Source organism: Nyctereutes procyonoides, unplaced genomic scaffold (genome assembly GCF_905146905.1).
Source record: "Nyctereutes procyonoides isolate TBG_1078 unplaced genomic scaffold, NYPRO_anot_genome, whole genome shotgun sequence".
In the NCBI taxonomy this organism is placed as follows: Eukaryota; Metazoa; Chordata; class Mammalia; order Carnivora; family Canidae; genus Nyctereutes; species Nyctereutes procyonoides.
In genome coordinates, this window is record NW_026575035.1 from 5,601,242 (window position 1) to 5,627,805 (window position 26,564).

General features: G+C 34.1%; 1 protein-coding gene across 6 annotated transcripts in view; it reads right to left on the reverse strand.

The window, feature by feature from the left end:
• The window catches only part of HNF4G (hepatocyte nuclear factor 4 gamma), a 121,904-nt gene that overhangs the window by 8,017 nt on the left and 87,323 nt on the right, over positions 1-26,564 (reverse strand). For 3 of the 6 annotated variants that reach the window (XM_055318136.1, XM_055318135.1, XM_055318134.1), the window contains 8 exons: positions 19,814-19,989; positions 18,668-18,744; positions 17,911-18,095; positions 14,606-14,777; positions 9,810-9,904; positions 6,660-6,766; positions 4,328-4,483; positions 1,227-1,314 (listed from right to left, as the gene is read on the reverse strand). In XM_055318136.1, coding sequence (XP_055174111.1) covers positions 1,227-1,314; positions 4,328-4,483; positions 6,660-6,766; positions 9,810-9,904; positions 14,606-14,777; positions 17,911-18,095; positions 18,668-18,744; positions 19,814-19,852 — 919 coding nt within the window. In that variant the 5' untranslated portion in view covers positions 19,853-19,989. The remainder of the gene's footprint in view (positions 1-1,226; positions 1,315-4,327; positions 4,484-6,659; positions 6,767-9,809; positions 9,905-14,605; positions 14,778-17,910; positions 18,096-18,667; positions 18,745-19,813; positions 19,990-26,564) is intronic. The other 3 variants (XM_055318139.1, XM_055318138.1, XM_055318137.1) reach the window with 2 other exon arrangements.

The window sequence follows — 26,564 nt, forward strand, 5'->3', positions numbered from 1 at the left end:
TGTATTCACATCTATAATGTGTTATAGGTGTGAATTTACAATTTAAGTATATTGTATTCACATCTCTTGCAGTTTTCTAAATGCAAGAGAGTGTTTAATAGAATCTAACAGCATAGTCTATGCAGTCATATTATGCGCTTTAGAATCCTGGCTCTATCCCTTACGAGATTTGTGATCTTAGGTAAACATTCTCTGCCTGCATTTCTTCACCTGCAGAATAACAGTACCTACCTCTTGGGTTATCATGAAGATTACATGAGGTGTGTGTATTTACATGTAAAGCACTTAGAGCAATGCATCTTACATAGTACGTCCTCAACAAATATTAGCTATTGTTATATCACATTTAATTTATTTCTATTTTGAGACACAGTATCTATCAAAAAATAGGATACACAATCTGGTCATCATTTCATACAGCCAGAGAGAGGTGGGGGTAATAATTATTAGAGGGATCTCAACTCTCTCAACAGGAAACCTAATTTAAAAGGCAAGTAAGACTTGGGGATTGGAACAATTGCTTAAGGAAAACAAAAGCTTTCCCTTTGTACCTTATCCCATTCAACCTGCCATCTTACTTTGCCTCTTCCAGCACTGCAACTTAACTATCAGAATTTTCAGACATAGTCACCAAATTATTTTTTTTTAACCTGGGATGTTGCATCATACTGTAAGCAATAAGATTATGGGAAATAAACATGTTCCTTGGAAGTGTATAAAACAATATAATTATAAGTATTAAGTAGACACTGAAAGAATGTGAAACAACACGGAGATTCCAATAAAGTGGTCACATGAATCACTAATTCTTTGTCCTGATATGATTTAAACATAATTCAATTTACCTTTATTGAGCAACATCTTTTATTTTTAAACATTCTCCCCTAGTTTTATTGAGATATAATTGACATACATCACAGTGTAAATTTAAGGTGTAGAGCATGATGGTTTGATTTACATATATGGTGAAATGATTACCATAATAGGTTCAGCTAACATCCATCATCTCACTGATAACCCTGAGTGTCTCAATGCCCTCTAAACTTCCTTGCAATCAAGTCAAGGAAATATAGGGCCTTGAGTGAGGACAATATCAATTAAATCCAATTTGTGAAGTGAGAGTACCATTTGACAGTGTCTACGAATGCTTGTTACATACAGAATAGATCCTGTGTAAGGATGAAGCATGCATAATTTCTTCTTAAATTAAAAAAAAAAAAACTTACCCAAAAGCAAAATATCTTTATACACCATGGATCTCTTCGTAGCTCCAAGCAGTAAATGTTCCCCTGCGTGAGCTCTCAACAGTGCCACCTTAATGAAAAATTTCAAGTTTAACAATTAATTATAAAATATAGTGATTAAAAGACGTTATAATATATATCTGATTAACTCCGTGTTCTTTAAGTCTGGGACCTTTTTTTTGTTTTAATAAACTATAATCTTCATAGATACGTGCCATCGTGAACGCTTCTATTTTTCCACCTTAGCATGTAATAGAGTTTTACTTTTCAAAATTTCTAAAACTTCCAAGTCAATACAATGGAAACAAACAAACAAACAAAAAAGTAGAACAAAAAAGAAAGAAAAGTGTTTTGGAGTGAAATAGAATCAAACAAATCAGAATTCACATTGTGGCTTGGCCACATACTACTATTTCACCTTAGATAAACTAAACTGAAGGTTTGGGACTCATTTGTTTTCATCTCTCACAGGGAGGCAATGATAAAAATCTCAAAGTGTGGTCATGAGGGCGACATAAGAAAATATATGTAAAACACTCTGTTACACATAAACTGAATAAATAAAAACAACGCAAAGACTTGTGACATACTGAGAAGAGGATGAATGATTTGCTTGCTGACACACTTTCTAGACCGAACCTCTCTTTGCACTAAGCTCTCAACTAAGCCTTATGTGTGTACTCAATTGCCTACTTTAACATCTCCACCCCAAAGAACAGGAAGCATTCCAAATATAACACATCAAAGTAATGTGTCTCCAACATCTTCAGCATCTTAGTCAATGGCCCCATAAGCCGAAATGCTTGTTCAGGTCAGAAACAGAGTCCATTTTTATTCCTTTCTAATTGTACAGCAAATCTGGGTGCTGCTTCCCCATTGCTACCACCCCAGCCAGAGCCTTTACCATTCTTCTTGCTTGCCTCAAGGCCCTTCACTGAGCTAATGCATATTCCTGCTTCCTTTCTGGCTCCCCAATCCTAAATCCTTCTTGATGGAGTTTCCCAGATAATATTTGTAAAATAATAATCACTTAATATCACTCCTCTGCTGAAAACTTCTCACTGGCTTCTTATTGTCTTTACAATAAAACTCAAACTCCTTAACAGTGGCCTCACGGGGGCTAGCTCAATGCTTTGCCCCCCACTCACTTCTCTGGTTTCATCTTGTGACAGCCCTTACTCACTTTTCTCCAGGCACATTACTCCTACTTGCCTCAGAGCCTTTGAACATGCTGTTCCTGTTGCTAGAATGCTTTGTCCTTAGATCTGGGCATGCCTGGCCCCTTGTCGTTCAGGTGTCAGGAAAAATCTCTGATCTCCAATTTAAAGTGTGTCTTACCATCCCACCCCAGTCATTCTCCAACAACTCATTCCATTCCATTTTATAGAACTTCCCCCACCTAGAATTCACTTAGTCATAATCTGTATATTTTTTATTGTCTGTCTCTCCCAAAGAGAGTGCAGACTTTATGGGAACAGTGACGCAATGTGTATTTTTTACTGCCAAATCCTTACAGTTCCTAACACTGAACTGTAGTCCTACTAAATATTTGTTTGATGAATTTCCTGAGTGAATTTCACTGATCTAGGATCAGTTTGAAACACTGTTGATTGGAGATAATAACATTCATGAACTCCAGAGAAGATTAAATAAAATAATATGATATATAATGCAACTGCAAGCTACTTCGCTAGTGCCTTAACCACAATGGGTATTTGCCAACCCATGGCTATTAATTATATTGTTAGTATTCAAGTGTCATTTAGTAAATAAAAACTATTTCTGACGGCTTACTGGATTTTAGTTTTCAAATTTTTAAATCATCGTCTTCATACATAAGTCAGCAACTTTTAAAGAGGAGTGATAATAAAAATATAAAACTGATAAATAACATAACCCTACTTATATGGCTTGGAGTGAGACACGTAGGTTTTAGCAATTTAGCATTATTCACTCTGAAATAACCTTCTGAGCCAGCTATCTTTATGGTATGTCAATAACCATGACTCACACCAGGAAGGCAGTTACAGAATACTTTAAGAATGATTTCAGATTTCATAGCACTTTTTTTTTTTTGGTCACCATATGAAACGCTGTCCTAGAAATATAATTGCTAACTTCTTATGATCACTTTTCATTCTGGTTGTGTAAATATTTTGCCTTTCTTGGGTTTTTAAACAATCATGCACCTTTCCTTTTCATTGTTTCTTTGTTTTTATATATTAGTGGTAAAGAGCACTGGTTAGAGGGTGCAAAAATATGCACTGGCTATAATACACACTATGGTTTACTCAATGTGGGGAATTAAAATTTTTCAAATTTCATCTACAAAATATTAACTACTTAGATGTAGGCATTCAAAATGAATCTGAAGCGAATCATCTAGTTTTTACAGACTAGGAAATTAAAATTCTTAACTATTAATTAAAATGTCTTAAGATATATCTGACAAAATATGAAAATATATGTATTAGGGAAAGATAATTGTATCTGAATTCTATTTCTCTGTAGATTTCAGAGTATGATTCTAGAAACATTTTTGCCAAACCTATTATTTTTATATAGTAAGTGTTAGAATAAAATTGACAACATAAAAGGCAAACTTTTATGTTAACTGAATAAAGTACCTACAAAGACACCAACACAACCTATGTGGTTTCTGTCCAGGAGTGGCCTGGTATTTCGGTGGAATTTTATATGGAACCTTCCATAAACACCACGAGACAATAGTGTACCATTGCCTCCCAGATATTTACTCTGCCAGTACTTTTCTCACAATGGCAGTTCCTTGCTATTTGTTTTTCCTCTTTACTTAAGATTTTTAAACTCCAAAAGGGAAAAACTGTGTCTTCCTCAACTTCACCCAATTAATACATTTGCAGGACCCCTAAAAGAGAAGTTAAACAGTTGTGCCTCTTGAGAGAACAAAGTGAATGGACAAGAAAACCAATTATTTTTCTCATTATTTAACCTTTGTTAAAGATGGTCAAATCTATTACACATATAATTTAAAAAAACACAAAAACTTAGTAAAGTTCCAAAGACATTTCCAAAAGCATTCATCAAATCCTTTTAATTTATACCTGATCATCCAGTGGCAACTCAGAGAAGGCAGGAATATATTTAGCCCATTCCACCAAGACTAAGAGCTGTTGTTTCATAGATTCACAGACATCACCGATACTGGCAATTTTCTTAACATTTATGTCAGTGCTTGCACCAGGGCTTGAGACTGAGATCTAGCATTAAGAAGATCACATTAATTTTTCATTTAACATAATATGTGAGCAATACTTCCATGACTGCAATAAGTAAACACCTTTGAAGTGGGCACTCTCATTGCCACAGTATCTTGAGATATAGGAAACATTTTAAAATTGAGAAAAAAAATACCTATCAGCACAAGCTACATTGAAAACATTCACTTGTGGGATGCCTGGGTGGCTCAGTGGTTGAGCATTTGCCTTTGGTTCATGGTGTGATCCCAGGGTCCCAGGATCGAGTCCCACACCAGGCTCCCCGCAGGGAGCCTGCTTCTCCCTCTCTGCCTGTGTCTCTGCTTCTTTCCCTGTATCTCTCATGAATAAATAGGTAAAATCTTTAAAAAAAAAAAAGAAAAAAAAAGAAAAAGAAAAAGAAAAAGAAAGGAAAGGAAAGGAAAGGAAAGGAAAGGAAAGGAAAGGAAACATTCACTGCACAGTACCATATTCTGGGAGCAGTACCTTTTTTTTTCCCTCACTGGCAAAACCATAAAATAAGTTACTCAACTTTCAGGATTTTCCTAATTCACAATGACTATACAAAACGATATGCCACAGTCACATGAAATATGCTCTGTGATATTATTTTTAATTAAAAAATGGTAATTCTACTAAGAAAGCCTATCTATAACTTTTTGAAATATACGAGGAAAATGTTTTCAGTGGATATAGTTTACTAAACTGAAGAAAAAAAGATTTAGAAGAGAAGCCAGAACTAGTTATGTTGCTGCATTAAAGGGAGGCCATCAAAGTAAAATTAAGAAACCAACTTTTGACTTAGCAATATTGAAAAGCTTAATGTGTGGAAAAAATTTTCAAATTATATATGATTTCTAAGTGGTTGAACTGTATAAAATAAGACTGTATATAAATATAAGTTTTAAAATGTTTTTCTAAAAATTACTTTCTAAAAGTTCTTATAAACTTAATTTTTGGACATGTATGTGGGTGAGTGTGACTTTCTATGCTTATGTTTATTTCTTCACAGCTTCCTTTTAAGGTATTCTATAAATGCTCTACAGGATCATCAAGTAATCTTCAGTACTGATGATAATGGTGATGTTAGCCTCATCATTCCACCCTCATGCTATCAAAATAGAAAGTAGTTGTGCTGACTCATTATAGAACCTGATTAATAGTTAGCTATTTCATAATTTTTTATAATAGAGAAATATCATTAACTTTTCTAATGGGGCAATGCTAAAATAAACTGTCTTCAAAGGTTTCTTCTTTGATACTTTTTTTTTCCTTAAGGTGGGCTCCATGTCCAGTGTGGAGCCCACATGGGGCTTGAGTTCACAACCCTGAGATCAAGACCTGAGTTGAGATCCAGTCAGATGCTCAACTGAATGAGCCATCCAGTCATCCTTCTTCATTTGATTTTTTAAAAAGATTTTTTATTTATTTAATCATGAGAGACAGAGAGAGAGAGAGAGAGAGAGAGAGAGAGGCAGAGACACAGGCAGAGGGAGAAGCAGGCTCCATGCAGGGAGCCTGACGTGGGACTTGATCCCAGGTCTCCAGGATCACGCCCTGGGCTGAAGGCAGTGCTAAACCGCTGAGCCACCTGGGCTGCCCTCTTCATTTGATTTTTAAATGATTTATTTTTATGTATACAACTAATGACAGATATTTTTAGACTTTGGAACTGATATGCTCATTTAGGAATTTAAAATAATTAACTTTCTTCATTGGTTTCTGAATTCTGGCTCTTCCCTTAAATATTTGTTTCCAAAGCAGATGCCAAGGTGAGTTCTTGAGTTCAGAAACCATTTTCATGGAAGGAAGCTCTGATGATAGGAGTCAACCAAGCTCCCCAAAAGTCATAGTAACTGATTTGACAGATTTTATTAGTAAACAACCTACTGTCCCCAGAGCATTGTGCTATGCATTTAGTATTTTAAATCAACCTTGTAAACAAACTTTTATTTAATAATATTAGACTGAAATGCATTGCATTTTTTTCGTTTAAAGACAGAAGTTGTTCAGGATGTATCAAAATTAAGTCAATAGTCCATCTAATATTTTCAAAGTAAAACTGTAATTTATTTTAGAAATGAGCCCATTTAAATGAACTCACATTATTTTCTAATTATGCCTAAATAGACATTTGATTCTGTTGAACAGGACTAGATACTGAAGTGCAGCAAGTTACCTGGCGAGACCGAATTTCTGCTTGTGCCAGCGTGTTAATGGAGGGGATGTTGCTGCCATCAAATGTGCTTCTTCTGGTGCTTATTCTATCGCGTTCGTTTTGCACAGCTAGGGGAGAAAAATCACAGTATTCACTGGTCAGTTCTTTTCGATATATGTCAGGAAAAACAGTTCAAAGTTTAAAAGTAATAGTATAAAAAATAAGAAGGGGCTAAGGGGCAGAGGGGAAAGTATGGTACAACTGAAGATATTTATCATTTTGTACCACTTTCAAAAAGTAGAAGGCCAGTCCTGTCATTAGAATTCATGAAATATTGCCTTTTGAAGCTTCATGATCATATGCGTGTCAGAAAGTGTTGGGTCAGTCAGTTCAACCATGCTGTTATCTGTAATAGGACGGCCTTCCATTCTCTCCAAGTTAATAAAACTGTAAGATAAGTAGAGGAAAAGAATTGCCCCTACGATTGACCAACTCAAAGATTATATTCACTGTCAGAAGATATGAGTCATACACTTTGAAATGTTCACATTTTTTTTTCTAAAATAGTAACAGAAATAGAAAGTAAATTTATTTAGTTAAGGTGGTTTTAAGCTTGCAATCTTATGATCTCTCATGAAACAATGTCCTTGGGACAGTTTACAAACATTATTAATAAAGCAAAAGTTACAGTAAGGGGTGTTTTTGGAGGAGACTGAGATTTGAACATCAGCATTTTGGAAACGTGGAGACATCTTCAGTATTATATAAAAAGCTTCTTAGAGGGAGCCAGATCTACTTGTTGCAGAAAAGAAAGGAAAAGCAATGTGTGTTGAATTCCTTATTGAAATTCCTTATTAAAAACTACATTTTAAATATAAGGAAGAGTGAGAGAGGGAGTATTACCTTGTATATATCAAAGTTAGATTTTGTTTATTTACTTATTTTTTAAAGATTTTGAGAGAGAGAGAAAGAGAGAGAGAAGAGAGAGAGAGAGAGAGAGAGCAACCACAGAAGCAGGAAAGGCAGAAGGAGAAAGAAAACATCTCAAGCAGACTGATGTGGGGCTGGATCCCACGACCTGGAGATAACGACCTAAGCCAAAACCAAGAGTTGGATGCTAAAGTGACTGAGTCTCCCAGATGCCTTTCCATGTTAAGTTTTAAAACTTCGGGGATTATATATTCCGTTAACCAAAAAGGATGAAAACAAGGCCTGTACCCCTAAATTATTTACATCAATGCTCTATTCTATTCTGCTGGAGAGATAAGATGTAGAACTATTAGAAATTATGATGCAATTATTCTTTCTGTAAAGAGATTCACCAATTTCTAAGGATGCCAAAATCTACTATTTACCCAAAACTTAGTATCAACCATCAACCCATTAATCTGGGAGAGAAAATACTGGACTTTTGCCTTTAAGAGTGAGTAGTGTTTAAGTTGGAGTGTATCATTAATATTTTATCTTAAAATCATATTTACTGGCAGCTTACAGTTTTTTCCCCATAGAAATTGTCATTGATTTTCAGCCTAAACTGACTCATATGGAAATGCATATGTAGAGATAAAAAATTAAAAAGTAAGCTATGCTTTTATGAATTTCATTTACATGATCAATCCTCAGAAATGCGGCAAGATATTGTGAACATTTGTAATCTTTTTACTGCTATCATTTTTGACATAAAACCATGTTTATATAGGTTTCTATCTGAATAACCTTGATATTATGCCATTACTGTAAATATGAGAAATATATCTACTTTGAAGCCCAAAAGTTTCTTCCTAATCTATTTAGAAAAAAACTAATGCATTATTCTATGAATGGTTGGAGACATAATTTAACTATTTTAAAGTAATTTTATTTCAAAACTTGTAAACTTTTTTTTTTAAGATTTTATTTATTTATTCATGAGAGACACACAGAGAGAGAGAGTCAGAGACACAGGCAGAGGGATAAGCAGGCTCCATGCAGGGAGCCCGATGCGGGACTGGATCCTGAGTCTCCAGGATCATGCCCGGGCTGAAGGCAGACGCTAACCCCCTGAGCCACCCGAGCTGCCCAAAACTTGTAAACTCTTAAAGGAAATAGAGGGTTGTGACTTCCTTATACCTTTGTAGGAGTAACGCTGGAATTCAAATAGAAATAGATGAAGTTGATTAATGAAGTATGTAATTAATCTCATAAACTATGAAATAGGCCATTAGAAATAAGTCATTTTATAATAACAAAATGCCTCTCCTTTAATTTTGTAAACTTCCTTTTGCCTTCTTTTGGAGACGAGCAATCTGAATGAAACCAATGGAATTTTTGTCTATTTAAAATATTGTGACAATGACAAAACTAGGTTCAAGATAAGCTTGATATGATTTACATTTCCATAGTATATTAACTTGATTTCATTTTTTTATGGTTTCTGAAATAGTCCTGAAAAATATTTCTTTGTATATAATAGGCATAAGCATGTGACAAAACTGATAAGCATATTATGTTGGCAGCGGCTGTCCTCTGCCAAATGTTAAAATGTGTTCAACAGATTTGTTTCCAAATTAACCATAGTAAGAATGTAGGATAATATAATAAGATTATTTACTATGTTCAAAATGAAATTAATGTACACTAAAATAGAATATCTAGTCCACTGTTTCTGTTTCTCCATAGAATATAAACTCCCTGAGAGGAAGGATTCTTTTTCAGTTATGTTCAGTTATGTTCACCTTAGCATCTGGAACAGGTTTTAGAAGGAAGTGCTCAATAAGTCTTTTTTAGATAAATCAATGAACAAAAAGCAAACATTCAATCAATATTTATGAGATGAATAAAGATATTCAATTGTTATTGACAACAAAAGCGTGTTTAAAAATACATTTATAATTTCAACCTATTAATAGATTTTGTCTTTTGTCTTTTGAACTGGATATCAGGATATTATTTAGATAATGATTTGTTTCCAGGTATATCACAGTAGTAGAGGTAACAGTGTCTGGAATCAGATAGTCATCAAAGATTGGTGTCAGTGTCCTTGGGTAAATTCTTAAATTCAGGGAATTAAAGATTTAAAGATTCTTCACTGAGGAAAATCAGAACTCCTGTGAAAAGGTTATGATTAAATGAAGATGTATGTGTATAACACTTTTCATCAATAATTATCATTATTATACTATATATTGTTACCTTCTTTTTTCATTCCTGCTCTAAAACACTTTCTTAATCGACAATATCTACATTGATTCCTTTTGTCCTTGTCAACAACACATTGCCGACTGAACCTATAATATCAAACAAAGATATATTAGTTTGCAGAAAACTATTTATCAAAAACAGCAACAACAACAAACATGCACAAATAAACAGATAAATAGATCTTGCATAAAATAAGTATGGTCAAATTTGGCCCAACAGGAAGAATGTGTAAGAACAATTACCTGCAAATTTTCCAGTCTAATGATCAGCATATACATGGAAATACAAGCCTCACTTCTTTTTTCTTTTTGCAAGATTTTATTTATTTACTTGAGATGGAGTACAAGCAAGGGGAGGGGCTGAGAGAGAGGGAGAAGCAGACTCTCTGCTGAGCACGGAGCCTGATGCAGGGCTCGATCCCAGGATCCTGGGATCATGACCTGAGCGGAAGGCAGATGCTTAATCAACTGAGCCACCCATGCACCCCCCCACACACTTCTCATGTAGTCTTTATAATAAAACAAACCTGAATGATATCTCACTTTCTGCCAGTATGCATAATATACATTATTACTTCTATCCTGAGTCACAAAAGCCAAACCTAGTTTAAAACTCTTTGGCATGTGAATTCTAATTGCTTATTGCTAAATGATTTCAGTGTAATGGAGAATATATCAGAACTTCATTCCTCTGCACTTTTATGCTTTTCTCTTTTTAAATATTCTTCTATTAATTTTAAATGTGCCTCACATGCAATTGAAATCTACTCTGCCAAATTACATATCCAGAGTCAAGTGAGAACAGCATTTAGAGTATGGTCTCTGCACAATTGGTACTACCTCACACCCAATAAAATGGCTATAATCAGAAACAAAAGGAAAAAAAGACAGATACTAACAAGTGTCAATGAGGATGTGGAAAAATTGGAACCCTTATAAGTTGCTTTTTTGTAATATAAAATGATGCAGCTGCTTGCAAAGAAAGTTTGGCACTTTTTAAGAGAAGTTAGGCATTAAAATTACCATATGACCCAGCAATTTCACTCCTAGGTATGTACACAAAAGAAATGAAAACATATGTTTCCACTGGAACTTGTACACAAATGTCCAAATCATCATTATTCATAACAGCCAAAATTCAGGGACAATCCAAACGCCCATCAGCTGTATAAAATGTGGTATACTTAGACAATGGATATTATTGCTGGGCAATGAACAAGAATGGAGTACTGATACAAGCTACAAACATGGATGAACCTTGAGAACACTTCTAAGTGAAAGAAGTCAGACACAATAGGCTACGTTTTATATACAGGCATACCTGAGAAATTCTACTGTTTCGGTTTCAGACCACCACAATAAAGCAAGTATCATAATAAAGTGAGTCAAATGAAATTTCTTGCTTTCTCAGTGTATATTGTTATGTTTACACTATACTGTAATCTATAAACTGTGCAAGAGTATTGTCTAAAATAGCAGTGTAATACCTTAATCAGAAATACTTTATTGCTAAAAACTGCTAACCACTATCTAAATTTTCAACGAGCCACAATCACTGATCACAGATCACCGTAATCAACAGAATAATAATGAAAATGTTCGAAATATTACAAGAATTACCCAAATATGACTCACAGACACAAAGTAAACCAATACTGTTTGGAAAATGGTGCCAACACTCCCTCAATGCAGGGTTGCCAGAAACCTTCCATTTGAAGAGGAAAAAAAAAAAAAAGCAATGTCTGCAAAGTGCAATAAAGTGAGGTGTGCCTGTAATTTAATTTCTATCAAATGTCCAGAAGAGGCAAATCTATAGAAACAGAAAGTGGATTAGTCCTTGCCTGTCATTGGAAGGGAGGGAGTTAGGGGAAATGGAGAGGGACAGCTTAAGGGTAGGTCTCTTTACAGGGTGATGAAAATGTTCTAAGTTGATGGTGGTGATGGTTGCACAATTCTGCGAACATACTCAAAACCTGAATTTTCCACAGAATAAAAAAGAGTACAGTCTATGGAATTAGATGTGAACTTAATTCCCAGGTCCACTAATTCACTCTTGATGGAACTTGGGATGGTATTTAACAATCTCAAATTAATTTACAGTTGTCAAATTGGAAGGATTTTTTTCTTTTTTTTTAAACTACAGTTGTTGTGTGAATGTACTTTTGTGGTTTTGGGGCAAATATTATTCAATCATATGGTAAAATAATAACATTTCTTCAAAATTATGTCATAAAATTACCCATATCTACATGTATTGCTATAATACTGATTATTTGTGGCTAATTATTAATGATGGGAATAAAAGAACATTTCTAGTGATCTATAAAAGAAGACATTTCTTCTAAAAATGATGGGTAGCCACTTCAAATGGAGCGAATATAAAGCCTCCTATAAAGGAACTGAGTGGGAAGAGAGATATATCTTCAGGATGAGGAAAAAAAAAAGAATTGTTCACTTGGGAACTCATGGCTAAGGAGACTTCAGGAGAGGGAACTAGATTACCAATATATACCAGGTGGAAACACACTCAATTAACATTGATGCAAGAACTGAATAAACATGTTAAGCACCTTCTGTTACAAGATCCTGGGGTAGGGATTGAACAAAGGAATATGACTTGTCTCTTCCATTCAGGAAAGCAACAATCTAATAGTGTATACATACAAGTTTGCAAATAGTCATAATAAAGGAAACATGATTTAAGAAGTATTGAATCAGCAATTTAAAGTGCTTTGGGAAGGAAAGCCCAACTTTTGTGTGATGGAAGTTAGGGTGGAAATGAAATTTGTACATCTGAGGAAATGGATCAATTTGAGATGAGACCAGCAAAATATGAGCTTAAAAGACCTTGATGCTCCTACACTTTCATCATTATAATAACTATTTTCCAAATGGAAAATCATAGCATTTGCTTAATACCAAAATATGTAAAGAAGGCTAAGTTGGCAGCAATACTCATGATGGGAAGGTGTGAGGAGTTAAACTGTCCATGTGGTGGGAATATTTTTTAAATTCCAAGAGTTGCTATAGAAACCTCCTTTCTCACTTTTCCCATACAAGATGGGAAGAAATCAAATCTTGGTGCTGTTATTTTCTGATTCTTAAAAGTATTTGTTGGATTAGTTGTTTGGATCACACCATTTTTCATATATATGTGTTTCATCTTCAATAGAACACATGACTCAAAATATATTGTTTACATGTTATTTTGTATTTATTTTTATTCTTAATTTTGTAAAAGCACTGAATATTTAATGTAATTATAGAAATTAGAGAAAATGCTTTTAATGAGGCAAGTTTGGGATGCTTGGGTGTCTCATCGGTTGAGCATCTACCTTTAGCTCAGGGCATGATACTGTAGTCCCAGGATCGAGTCCCACATCTCGGACTCCCTGCATGGAGCCTGCTTCTCCCTCTGCCTGTGTCTCTCATGAATAAATAAATAAAATCTTAAAAAAATAATGAGGCAAATTTACTGGTTTATATTTTGTCTCTAGAGCTTTGATGTACATAAAAGCAAGAATTATCTAAATATATTTTTGTTTGTTCATCAAGAAGGTTTTAAAGTAGATAACTAACATTTTTTTTAAAAACCAACTTTAAGCTCTCCTGGAAAAAATTACTAGAGAACACTAGTTAGATATTTGGAGAGTTAGATATTAACTTTTCCCAGATTCCTAGAAACCAAATGGCAACATATTGTGAGAGAGGTAACTTCTTTCCAAATGTCTAGCTTGTTTATAAAACAACACAGCAACATGCTTTTCATCAACTGAGCATTGATATTTTTCTGTTAGCTTCAGTCATTTTTTAATAGTCCATATTTCACATAGATGTAATCTGCATTCCAGAACTGTCGCTCTGAATACTCGAGGTGGAATATTTAATCCTAACTTACACTATGATGTTGACTAGATACTATTTTTTTAAAAGCCTCGTAGAAACATTTGACATATACAGTATAGTTAAATACATTTTAGACAAAACATTAAGTTCAATGGCAAAATCGTGGCATGAGAAATACATTTAAAATTTTAGGACTGAAAATTTAATTTCATTCATTTACATTGACAAGCTACCAGAAATCATCCCCACTTTTATAATCTTGTTCAAAAGACTCAGGATGTAGAGATGTCGAAAAGAAAATCAATGTGCAGGAAAACACAGATTTAAATATGTCCATTGGTCCGTGAATATGTGGTTAAACAATAAAAGAACACAAGAAAAGACAAACACCAAATTTCAGACAGTAGTTATCCCTGGGAGAGAAGAGAGAAAGTGATACAAGAGGTGTGTTCACTAGAGGCTTTGATTATATTGGCCTAGGTTGGGTGATAAGTATGTGGATTTTTAAAATACATTTTTAAGTCTAAAATATTTCATAAAAAAACGAACCACCAGTGGGAATACAACCTGCACTGGCATCCACATATCCTTTTAACACAGCTTATGGATTTTGTCTGTAGAATTACAGAAACATGAAAGCTCTGATTTTTATTTATTTGTTTATTTATTTAAGAGAGAGTGAGATTTCTATTTATTTGTTTATTTATTTAAGAGAGAGCGAGATAGTGAGTGGGAGGAGGAGCAGAGGACAAGCACTTTGTGCTGAATGGGAAACCTGATGTGGGGCTTGATCTCATGACCTGAGCCGCAATCAGAAGTTGGGCACTTAACCAACTGAGGCACCCAGGTGCCCCAAAAGCTCTGATTTTATTCCCTTACTTCTTGCACACCATTTTGAAATGCCTCTCAAAGTAACTTTCTCAAAAGGAGCATCTCAAATACCTGCAGGAATATACGTGACTCTTGCGTATGCTGCGTCTGAAGAAGCCCTTGCACCCATCACAGCTTGATGCTCCATAATGCTTTCCTGTGGCTCTGTCCCCACATATAGCACATAGACAGTTGACACCATTGTCTGTGGCATTCATACTTGTTGTCTCTGGAGCAGAGCTATCTGTTAAAGAAAAAGCAGAGTAGGCTTCAAGTTAATACAGAGTATTTCTGATTTATATTACCCTACTAATGATTCACAGGCTCAAAGCAGTCCATTCCTTGACCTCTTGGAGCATACCTGTGCTCTCCCTTGAACCACTGGCCACTTCTGCCCATCTCCATTCCAGTCTTCCCTCTCATATTTCTGAAAATCAAACTTTGGGACACCATAGGTCTCAGTCCCTCCAAATACACTCTTTCCCAAGGAAAGCTCTTCTAATCCCATGATGTTAAATACAAGTGTATGAGAGAAAATCCACAGATTTTATCTTTAGCCCTGATGTCTTCCACGGGCATCAGTCTGAAATGCCCAAATACCTATTTAACAACTTCACCTTGAGGTTTAATAAGAATTGCAAATTAATGTTTCAAAAGCCAGAACTCTTCTATTTTTCCCCTTGAACTTGTTCTTCCTTCAGTCTTCTCCATGTCACTCAATGGTACCATCCAGTACCTAGGACCAATACCCTGGTGGTCTTCATTGGATTTTCTCCTTCATTATTCATATCCAATCTAATACTAGGTCTATATTTGAAAGACATATCGAATCCATAATTTTTCCCTTTTACCATAGCCACCCTTATCCAATCAACTATAATCTTTCCCCTAGATTACTGCAATAGCCTCTTATCTAATTTTTCTGTTTCCACCCTTGCTCCCCTACTGTTTATTACCCCAAAGTGCTCTTGGAATAAGAAATTCACACCATATTAGCCTTCTGTACCTAACCCTCAGAAACAGAATAAAGCCTATACATCTTATGGCTGGTATAAAGCCTTGTGTGTTAAATCCCCCTCCAACCTCTCAATCCCATTACTTGGTACTACTTTCCATCGGCTCGCTGCTCAACAGTGTTGCCATTTTAACCCCCTTGGAGTCTGCTCCCATCTCAGGAACTTGCTGTTCCTTCTGCTGGAAGGATAGTTCTTCCTCAACAAAGCCTTTGAGCTGGCTACCTGATTTCTGCTCCATTCTCACACTTTCTGTGAAATATTCTCTGAACACACATCTAAGAGTCATTGTTCATCTGCCTTTCAAATAGAATCTAGAACCCTGATTATTTTTTAAATAACTATTTCATTTTTAAAAATTATATTATGTATTGGTATGTTCTTTCATCATCCCACTTTACCTATAGAATATAAACTTCATGATGTTAGAGAACTCAGATATGTCGTATGCACTCCTGTCTTCCAGCTCTCAGAACTATGTCTGGCATAAAGTATATGTCTAATCCATAGTTTTGAAGGAAGAGACTTTAAGAAATCCACATAAATATTTTAATTTAAATATTTCTCAAATGGATTAACACTATTGATTATACCTTTAAAATCTGTATGTACTCAAAAGACAATGAATATTTTAAGGTAATTTACTAAAAATTATAAAATTGGGGCAGCCTGGGTGGCTCGGCGGTTTAGCGCTGCCTTCAGCCCAGGGGTGATCCTGGAGACATGGGATCGAGTCCCATGTCAGGCTCCCTGCATGGAGCCTGCTTCTCCCTCTGCCTGTGTCTCTGCCTCTCTGTCTCTCTCTTTCTCTGTGTCTCTCATGAATAAACAAATAAAATCTTTTGAAAAATTTATAAAATTGTAAGATAATATAGGCATAATAACAATTTACCATATCTTGAATATAACAGAAGATAAACTAAAGGCTGTCATGCACCAATTATATTCCGTGAAAACACACATATTCTACTTACTAAAACTTCTGAATAGACAGACATTAACCATACAGAATTTGGTCAAGTTGAGAAAAACCTTAATGAGAATATGTTTAAGGGTTTATCATGTGATGTTATAGAGTTTAAAGCTAGGAATTCTTCTTTTTGGTAACATACACAAAATAGATATTAGAAATATGACAGAAGTATTAGGATTGAATGTATTCTAGGAGATTATGGAAATACGAAAAAATTCAACTCTTGCTTTCTGTTTAATGCCGTACGTACATATTGTTATTACTACAAAACAAACAAGTTAGACAACACAAAATTCAGTTATGTTAAATACTTATGCTAAATCTGTCCTTATTTAGTAATATAGTCTTTTTTTTAAAAAATCATGATCCTCTTGAGAGAAATACTATTAAATATCTCTAGTCAAATCTAAACATAAGGAATAAAAAAACTGACTTCCTAAGATTTGAACTACAGGTTTCTTTCAATTCTCTTTGTGCTAAAATTTCAGAATTCATCTTCTGATGATTAAAAAGAATATCTGCAATAATAAGCTAGTTTTTACTATAAATATAATGAGAACAGCAGTTGTAAAATTGAGGAGCACAGCAGAACATTCCCATATCCTGAGTACAAGATACATTCTCAGTCCTGAACTACACACACACACACACACACACACACACACACACACAGGTTTTTCAAAGTATACATAATTAGTAGATTTCAGGTGTTCTAACAATTATAAGTAATCTTGGACAAGATTTTACCTTGGGAAAAAATTTAAATACAAAGTCAACAGTAAACTGTATTATATAAAGACATGAACTCTAAACAACTCATGCCTTATTTAAAGTTAAAAAGTTACAGTAGATAAATGCCAAGAGCTTCGTGAGGCTAAACATTAGCTTGTCAAGTAGTAAGGTTATAATATAAGCCTTTAATTCCTTTCATATTGTGTTTGGTGCAAAAACTTGATAGTGATTTTAGATGCAGTTTCTCATCAGTGGCCATGGAGAACCGAAATGACAGGAGGAGGCAACCAGTAAGTGCCTCCAGCGTTCCATATGTCATTTTAAATACTGCATAGAAAATGTACTTCACAGCCAGTCTGCCAATATTACTTACTACTGTGATTTACAGTAAATAAAGTAACTGCTGAAACTGTTCTTTTTACCTTAACTGGCCCATGACGGAATGCTGAGGTCACGTTATTATGCATAACTAGACTTTTAAAGAGTCTCAACACAAACCAGCCACAACATTACTAACTTAAATTTTGTGATAAAATGCACAGGCTCAGATATGTGGTCTTAAGAAGCAAGAAAACACAGAGCTGCCAGCTGGGACACTCAGCATTACCCCTCCCATTATACCCGCTTTCCTTTATATCTGCAAGCAGATGAGAACTCACCATTTGAATTATATAGAATCTGCATGGTTTCAAACTCCAACGTTGTGTAAGTTGGATCCAAAACCTCGCTGTAATTTGCCATCTCCATGTCCAGTATCGGTTCCGATACCCTCATCATTGATTTAGAGACACACATACAAGTGGCACCGCAGGCCAGTGCGTGTGATGGCTGTTGGGCTTCCGATCTGTGAGTGGTAATCCAAAGTTAACTGTAACTGTTAGCAGTGGGTTATGTGCTGCAGTGGGAGGAGCTGTAAAACTGTAAACTCCTCCACGGGCCATATTCTGCTCATTTCTTTCTCTTTTATGGCATGCGAAAGCAATTCCTTGTGATAATCTTGGAATGCTTCATGGAATCACCTTATCTGAAGTGCTTAGTGGACTAACATGATTTCCTAAATTGATTTCCAGTAGACAATAAATGATGTCATTAAGTAGTTAAAAATAGAAGAGAGAATCTCTCGGGTTTCAAGCATTTATACCATGATTTATCCCATGTAAGAGGATGAAAGCACCTACCACATGTTCTAAGAGATGGGCTTTTACTTTGAGAAATTTGATGTTAAGATGGTAAGTGGACACTTGACATAGGCACTTAACAATTTCAATTTTTCTTACTGTACAATCAAGCTAACTTTGTTTATTTTGGGGTAAAACATTTATGATTTGAAATGATGGGGATTTAGGATATATTCCAGTAGTAGCCTGGACATAATCCTAATATGATTTAACATATTCTCCTTCACTATCTACTTACATTTGAATCTGCGTCCCTTGAATGTTTGGAAACTTCCCAAGGACAGTACCACTATAGTTGCTAGTACATTGTAGCCGCTGTAATAAACAAGAGCCATGTGAGTAAGGTTCCGTTTCTTTTAGCTTCTCATGGCTATTAAATTCTAGGCCCTAAACTGAAATAAAATTATCCCTAACATGTGTGGATCTATATACATTCCCATCATCAACCTAATATCAAGCATCCATATAGCACATATAGCTTTTACATGCACGTGTGATAGGAGACATTTAGAATTTAGGGAAACATTTAGAAGAGAGTATTCAATGGTTATATTTTACTTCTGAGAATATGTTTATTGATTTTATATTCCAAGAAAGAATTCTAGCCACATTTGTATTATATAAAGTCAGAATCTCATTTCCTACATTTGTTAAAAACTATGGCATAGTAATATTTCTAATTCAGTTTCTTAATACCATTAATTTTGTGAATATTATATCTTAGAAATACTTATATTTTTCATCTGGGAAGCCCAGTCTCTTAAACTCAAAACCATGTGAAGAATTTGTGAAGAAAACAGTGGAGTCATTTTAGCAACCAGATTCACTCAATCAAACAGTGATCACTGGAATAGTCCGCTTGTCTTCATATCTTGTAGCACTCCTAATTGTGAGGGTACTATCTGAAGGATCTATTTGAGGGACTGATTCTCTCTAGTGAAGGCCAACTGTCCTTAATCGGTTTTTGGAGACATGGACAGTATCCCATGGTTTTCATTTGCATGAATTAGTTCTCACTTGTGGTGAAATAACACGGACATGTTTCCTTGTGAACCAAAGCAGTGAACTGTGCATAACCCACAGTCTTTCTCGTCTGTGTAGTAACTAAACAAGGTGAGGAATATCACCCATAAAAGTGTTCCAACAGAAGGAAAAGAAGAAAAAGGTAGACAGTCATTAATTTGTAGGACTCAAAACACTAAGATAAGTGTGGGTATAGCTCAAGAGAACAACGCTATCGTTCTACTTCATCCCGTGCCCACGAGTGGCATCACTATTGAATCAGAGCATTTTCATCGAGTGGAGAAGGGGCTACAGATTTATCTCAGAACAGATCCTCAAGTAGTCACTAGCAATTAATCAGAGCTGGCTTTCAAGATAAAACCTGTTTCCCATCCATGCTATTGTAAATTATTTTCTCCATTTTATAGAGTCAAAAACTTGAGAATTTCCAGAAGATATAGCAGATCCAAAGAGCAGGCATATCTCCTCAAGTGGGCAGTTTGTCTTCCTAATGATATTCAGATGTGGAAACACCCACAGCATCCAGTCAGCCTCAGCCTAGCAAAGGGAAAATTTCTCTTTAGGTTTTTGAGTCTCAAGAAATTACAAAGTACAGTAGAAGTCTTCTTTTCTTAAATGCTGGGATTGGTAGTTTACTGAACTGGTTAAGTAAATAAAATAATTAAAACAATTGCGAAAATGGTGTATCCATACTTAATAGAGTATTTGACTTAAATTTGTAAATTGCTACTGTTTTGTTGGATAACCAAGACTTTTTGTTCAAATAAGTATTCACTGCTTGTGATTTTTTTTGCTTGTGATTCTTTATTAAATTTTTGTTTGTATAAATCTCACACACTGCCTTTGACATCTAGTTTCCTTTTTTTTTTTTTTAAATGGAGGAAAAAAAGTCAAAGCTAGCAGTAAAACCTAAATGCAGAAGCCTTCTAGAATTTTATATATTTTCAAAACATTTTATCCATTTTAATAAATCAATTTGCTTTTAGCCACTTCCAAAGTATTCCCCTAGGTTTTTATTGGGGAAAAAAAAATCTATTTTAACATTCATGTTTTAGCAAATTATGCAATGTTTAACTAAATCATGATGAAATAACAAGAACAGATGACATAACCATGCTACATAATGAATACAATTGATGACTATATATAGTTGGTCAGATGGTTGTCAGGGTACATTGCAACACTATTCAGAATAGCCAAGTTGGAAATAATATAAATGCCCATAAATGGAAGGAAAAGAGTATGCTATACAATGAAATACTATTCAGCCTTAAAAAGGAATAAACTATTGATACATACTACACCATGGATAAGCCTTAAAAATGTTACGCTCGGGCAGCCCCGGTGGCTCAGTGGTTTAGCACCTCCTTCCGCCCAGGGCATGATCCTGGAGACCAGGGATCGAGTCCCACGTCGGGCTCCCTGCATGGAGCCTGCTTCTCCCTCTGCCTCTCTCTCTCACTCTCTCTCTCTCTGTCTCTAATAAATTAATAAACTCTTTTTTAAAAAAGCCATTATGCTCAATAAAATAAGCCAGTCACAGAAAAAGATACTACATAATTACACCAAAATGAGAAATCTATAGTCAAACTCATAGATCCAAAGAGAGGAATGGGGTTGCCAGGGGGAGGGAGAAATGGGGGGGTGACTAATCAAAAAGTACAAAATTTCAGTTAAGGAAGATGAATAAGCTATAAACAATCGCTGTACAACACTGTAACTGTCAATAATATGGCACTGTACACTTAAAATTTTGTTAAAAGAGTAGGACTAATGTTACTGTTCTTACTAAAATAAAATAAACTAGATTTATGAAGAAAATCTAAACTATATCATGGGAAAATGATCAACCTTATCAGTAATCAGAAAAAATGTAAAATAAAACAATGAAGGCTGTTAAACAAAAAAAAGAGATTCCTACTACTTAAGGAAGTTAGCCTACCCTGGAAACGAATTAGTACATTCCACAAAAGGAAGTTGAAAACTGAGTTAACCCAGGAAGTTGGCTAAAGGGAGATTAGAGTTTTTCTCATATTGATTTTAACATGAGATAACTTGTTAGTAGTTGATTTCCTTATGACCAATCCCTCCTCTCTACTTCTAAAGTTAATTGGGCTAAATTCAGAATATTTCTATTTGCTTAAAAAAAGAGTAGGGGAAGGACAATGAGATGGATGAGGAAGCAAAGAAAAAAGGAAAAGAAGAAAATGTGGGAAGCAATTTTAGTCATGGTTACTTTTAGATTTCTAGTTATGCCTCATATCAAAGCAAATATCACATTCTTTAGTATTTTTTGTGTTTTCCATACTATAGTGATTGTGGAATTTTAATAATTTAGTGGAAGTGATTTTTGGAAACATTGTCCATGGCATAATTGTACAAAATAAAAATTATATAATTTGAATGTATAAACCTTAAATACACAAAGTTATGGTATTTGCATATTTTCACATTGAAGTTCAGTTATTTTCAGGAAAAAGACAGATGGATAACATACAGGGAGCCTTTCATTATTGCTTTACCAAGTACTTCTTATAGGTAACATTCATTAAGGCTACATTAGATTAAAAGCTTAAGTAGTTATTAAAAGAACTATATTAATTTTATGCCTAGGTGATATAGAAACAATTATCCTTAAGTAAATGAGACTTACTAAACCCGACATTCATCATTAATTTATGAGTACTTTTAAGCTTACTAAGAAAGGTTTAATTGGGAAAAACATCAAAAATTCATGCTAATTCCTACAAGTAATTTATAATAAGTAGCATACATTTTCTAAAGTAGAAATATATTAAGTTAATCTAGGTCCAAAAATATAAATGTGTATGATAAACTATGACCTACTGAAAATCTCTCTTAACAGAGGTCACTTTGTAGTATATGTTCGGTAAGCTGGGCAAAATATTGCTGTTCTTCAGGGTGCTATCATGGTTTGTAGACAAAGATGTACCCTCTTAGCCTGGTCAGGGCAAATACCCCATGGAGAAAGACACGGACTTGTAGATAAAAGTTCTATTTAAAAAAGTGCAACTTATATTCTTGAAGAATGTTTCTCTCAGAACAATGGTTTTCTAAGCCAAGATGTGAAATACGATATTTAAATTTCTTTAAAGATGAAAACTACATGGTGTTTAAAGAAGACAACAACTCACTTCACTACTGACTATTCAGGATAATAGCAGAAGCATTTCTATCTTATCTGTAAGACTATTAAGTCTGTTAAATTGTTCTATATTCCATATTTGATTTAATCATTCTTTCATAGCATGAGTTAAAGTAGAAAACAGGTAATAAAAATCAAGGTTATTTTCATAAAATAATTTTCGTGAAAATGATCTTGACTTTTCTTAGCCTGTTTTCTAAATTATGTAAAATAATTTTCATGAAAATAATTTGGAATATTAATATCAATATTAAAACATTACACTTTAAAGTTAGAGTTAGTAAACTTTGTTCTGTAAGCTGATTTCTTTGAGGTTACTTTTCGTTAGCCAAAATATTATATTAACACCAAAAGAACATTAGTAGTTTCTCTTCTTTCTGTATTTCACCTTTTCAAGTATGATGATTACATAAATGTGATCTCTAAAGGTTAGATGAAGAAGAATAACTATCCACATCAGCTCAGTGTGGTTTTCAATGTAAGGAAACCATTAAGTAGAGAATCTGCCCAGTAAAGTGATGTATTAATCTAAAGCAAAGCCACCTTCCACTTCTCAAAAATGACTTAACTAAAAAAAAAAAAAGTATTTTCCTTGCTGTCACTGTCTTAACCTAAACATCAGTCCTCTTTTGAAACAGAAATTTTGTCTCTTCTCTACTTTAATAGGGAAAACAAGCATATTAAAAAATTTAAAGAAACAAAACAGACATTTTAATCTTCAGAGCAAGTTGCGATTACCAACATGCAAAGAAAGAAATTTGGAACTGACTGTAATGATGAGATTCTATTTCCAAAGAACTTCATAAATCCTTTTTAAAGTCCAGATTATATAGCATTTTTATATAAACCAAAACAATTTTCCTTGTCTTTTTTTTCTTTTTACATCTGACAATCAAGCAATAATCAGCAGAACCACATAACTTGCTTAATCAAAGTCATTCCCAATGTTAAAAATTATCTATTAGGATTATTTTGAAACACACTTCTAACCTAAAATTGCTGAAAACTTTTAATATTTAAACTGAACTTATGGAGATTTTGTTTACATATTTTTATAATTCTCTTTATAAATAATTATAATTATCCATGGTTCATTGTTCAATTTATATTGCTTTTTAAATCATGACCATAGTCCAAGGAAGTAATTGTAAATTGTTATTTTAGATTCATCTTTTAACTGATCAATGCAAATAATTCCCATCACTACTAAAAGAATGCCATTTTCTAGTAAAATCTAAGTACACTGGACAAAGATGCACCCTATCAAACAGCTGAATTAGTTTAAAAATATGTTACTATTCTTTATAATATTCATGATTTACTTCAACTATTCATATTTTTCCGATTTTCTCATTAAAACATCAGATTATTATTTAAAAGTAGTTATAGAAATAAACGAGATAAAGTTTTGACTTTACTCAAAACTAAAAAAGAGTGGAGACTGTATTAGCATGAAATCAGTTACTGTTAGGCTAGATCAAGAGGGATTGTACAGCCAAGTTGTAAATGTAACCAAGAAAACATTCTGAGAAACAGCAAAATGGTGATAGGAGAAATCTGCATATATTAAACCTACTTTCAAGGTCAGTTGCCTTGTGATTCAAAACAGACTCTCCTTTTCAGAAGATAAGGAGCTGATTAGTACTAAATTATTAACTGGAATATAGATTATACTGTACGGAAAATAAAAAAATCTGGATATAAGGGACGTTAGGATTCGACAGCTACTTATTTCTGCATCGCCTTTTTACAATGGCTATTACCATTGTTGCTACTGTCAACTCAGCAAAGTTAGTCAGAATATTCAAGATTGTGGTGGCATTCTGATATCAAAGTTGCTGCATTATGCAAAACGAAGGGAAGGAAGTTATCAGTGTTGGCCAGTACCTATTTCAAATATGTTCTGAAGAAGTATAATGTTTAATAAAAATAGCAGCAGTTTTACTAGCTGGGTGCAAAGTTAAGATTTGAATATTTTGAACAAACATATTGCGGCCATAAAATTTAGATAGGAACCGTATCTATCCATCCATCTAGCCATCCATCCATCCATCCATCCATCCATCCATCCACCCAGCCTACTTACATAAATACATACATGAGAGTTATTGTTTCTTCATTTAAAAAAAGTAGTAACAGACCATACACACAGTCAGAGTAAAGAACTGCTCAACATTCCTCTTTAATGCTTTTTTTATATAATAAAAAGGAACAACATATTAATGTGATACTTGATTTAGATAAAACTAAATAATATTTGCCACTCTGTTTAATAAAGGTAGGTATGTGATTGACTCAACTGAAATATTACATTTATTCCACCTCCTTTTAGATACATTTCTTTTTGAAAAAAGCAACTGGGTTTTTGAAAATACCATAATGAAGTGTTTCTTTTGGGATAAAAATACAGGACAAAATTAAAATGATATTAATAGCAAGCAAATATTAATGTAATTTGAACTATACATCATAGTAAGCTTGTGGCCTTTGGCAAAGTGTTGAATCTCAAAATTAAAGTAACGCAGGCTATTATCACTCTCAAATAAGTAATTTGTAATTGTTTAATGTTTAACTTGTACATTAGGTCAGTGATTCACAAATTCTGCTATGCATTAGAATCATCTGGAAAAGTTTTGAAGACCTCAAGGCCCAAGTTACATCATATACTAATTAAATTAGAATGTAGGGTGGAGTCAGGTATCAGAGTTTTAAAAAATCTGTAGGTGATTCCAATGTGCAAGAAAGTCTAGAAACCACTGCTTTTAGCTGTAAGTTCCTGAAGGCAAAGACTTTATATTCTTTACTTATTATTATATCTCCAGGCCCAGAATAGAGTCTGCCATATGGTCAACACTCCCCAAATAATTATTCAAAGTATGAATAAAATACATATGCAAATAATTAACTTTGACACAGCAGAGCATTTATATGGAGTTCATAGGTATATTTTGTATGCCAAGCACTTTTCGAGTCATTATGTATTTTTACGTGAACAATGAGAAAATTTCTGCCCTCATGAAACTTATAATCATGTAATAATAATTTATATCTTTATAAAGAGATGGATAATTAAAACCACTGTCTTTCCACTGGATCTACAAAGCTGGGCTGAAAAATATCATTAGCATTTTATACACTTAGACTTTGAAATAGCTAACTTACTGCTTTGTAGGTAAATATAAAGAGGTATAAATCCTCTTATTCACTAATTCCTCAATGACTGTCTTAATTTACACTATTGTTTATTCTTAGGTATTTCAGAGGGACCATGCTGCAAAAACTGAATTGGCAAATAGAACCTTTGCTCCTAGGAGAAACAGAGGATTAAGTTCCTGTGAGCCTCTGATCCCATTTTTATCAACCAATCAATTTGCAACCTGGCTTTATGTGGTTTCTGTTCAAGACCCCTTATCTAATACATACATGTACATATCGTTGATTCATTAACATTGAGCTCGCAGCATTATAACTCATGCTTGAATGAAGCTCATCTAAAATGTATTTTCTCTGTAAGGCATATCCCAGCCTTCCTGCAGTTTAGGAATACTAGACAGTACTTTAGCACCACACTTGGGGGGCCTTTTAAATAGCAAAATCACCAACAAAAAGCACAGATATGAGAAAAACATGGCATTAAATATGTTATGAAAAGGATATTTATTGGTATGAGAGCTGAAACATGAAGGCAGAGCACTGCCTTATATAATCTCAACTGGGAACATGCTCATCCAGCAACTTAAATTTTTTATCAGTCAGCAGATCCACGAATGACTGCAAACGGACCTTGAATATTGATTTTGAGGTTAGCATATATTTTACAAGTAGGCATATGTGTAATCACGGAATCTGCAAATAATAAAGATCATATATATATATATGCATTATTACTGACGTTTTCAATATGCAGGAAAAAGAAAGATATTCATTGGTGGTGTAACATATTAAT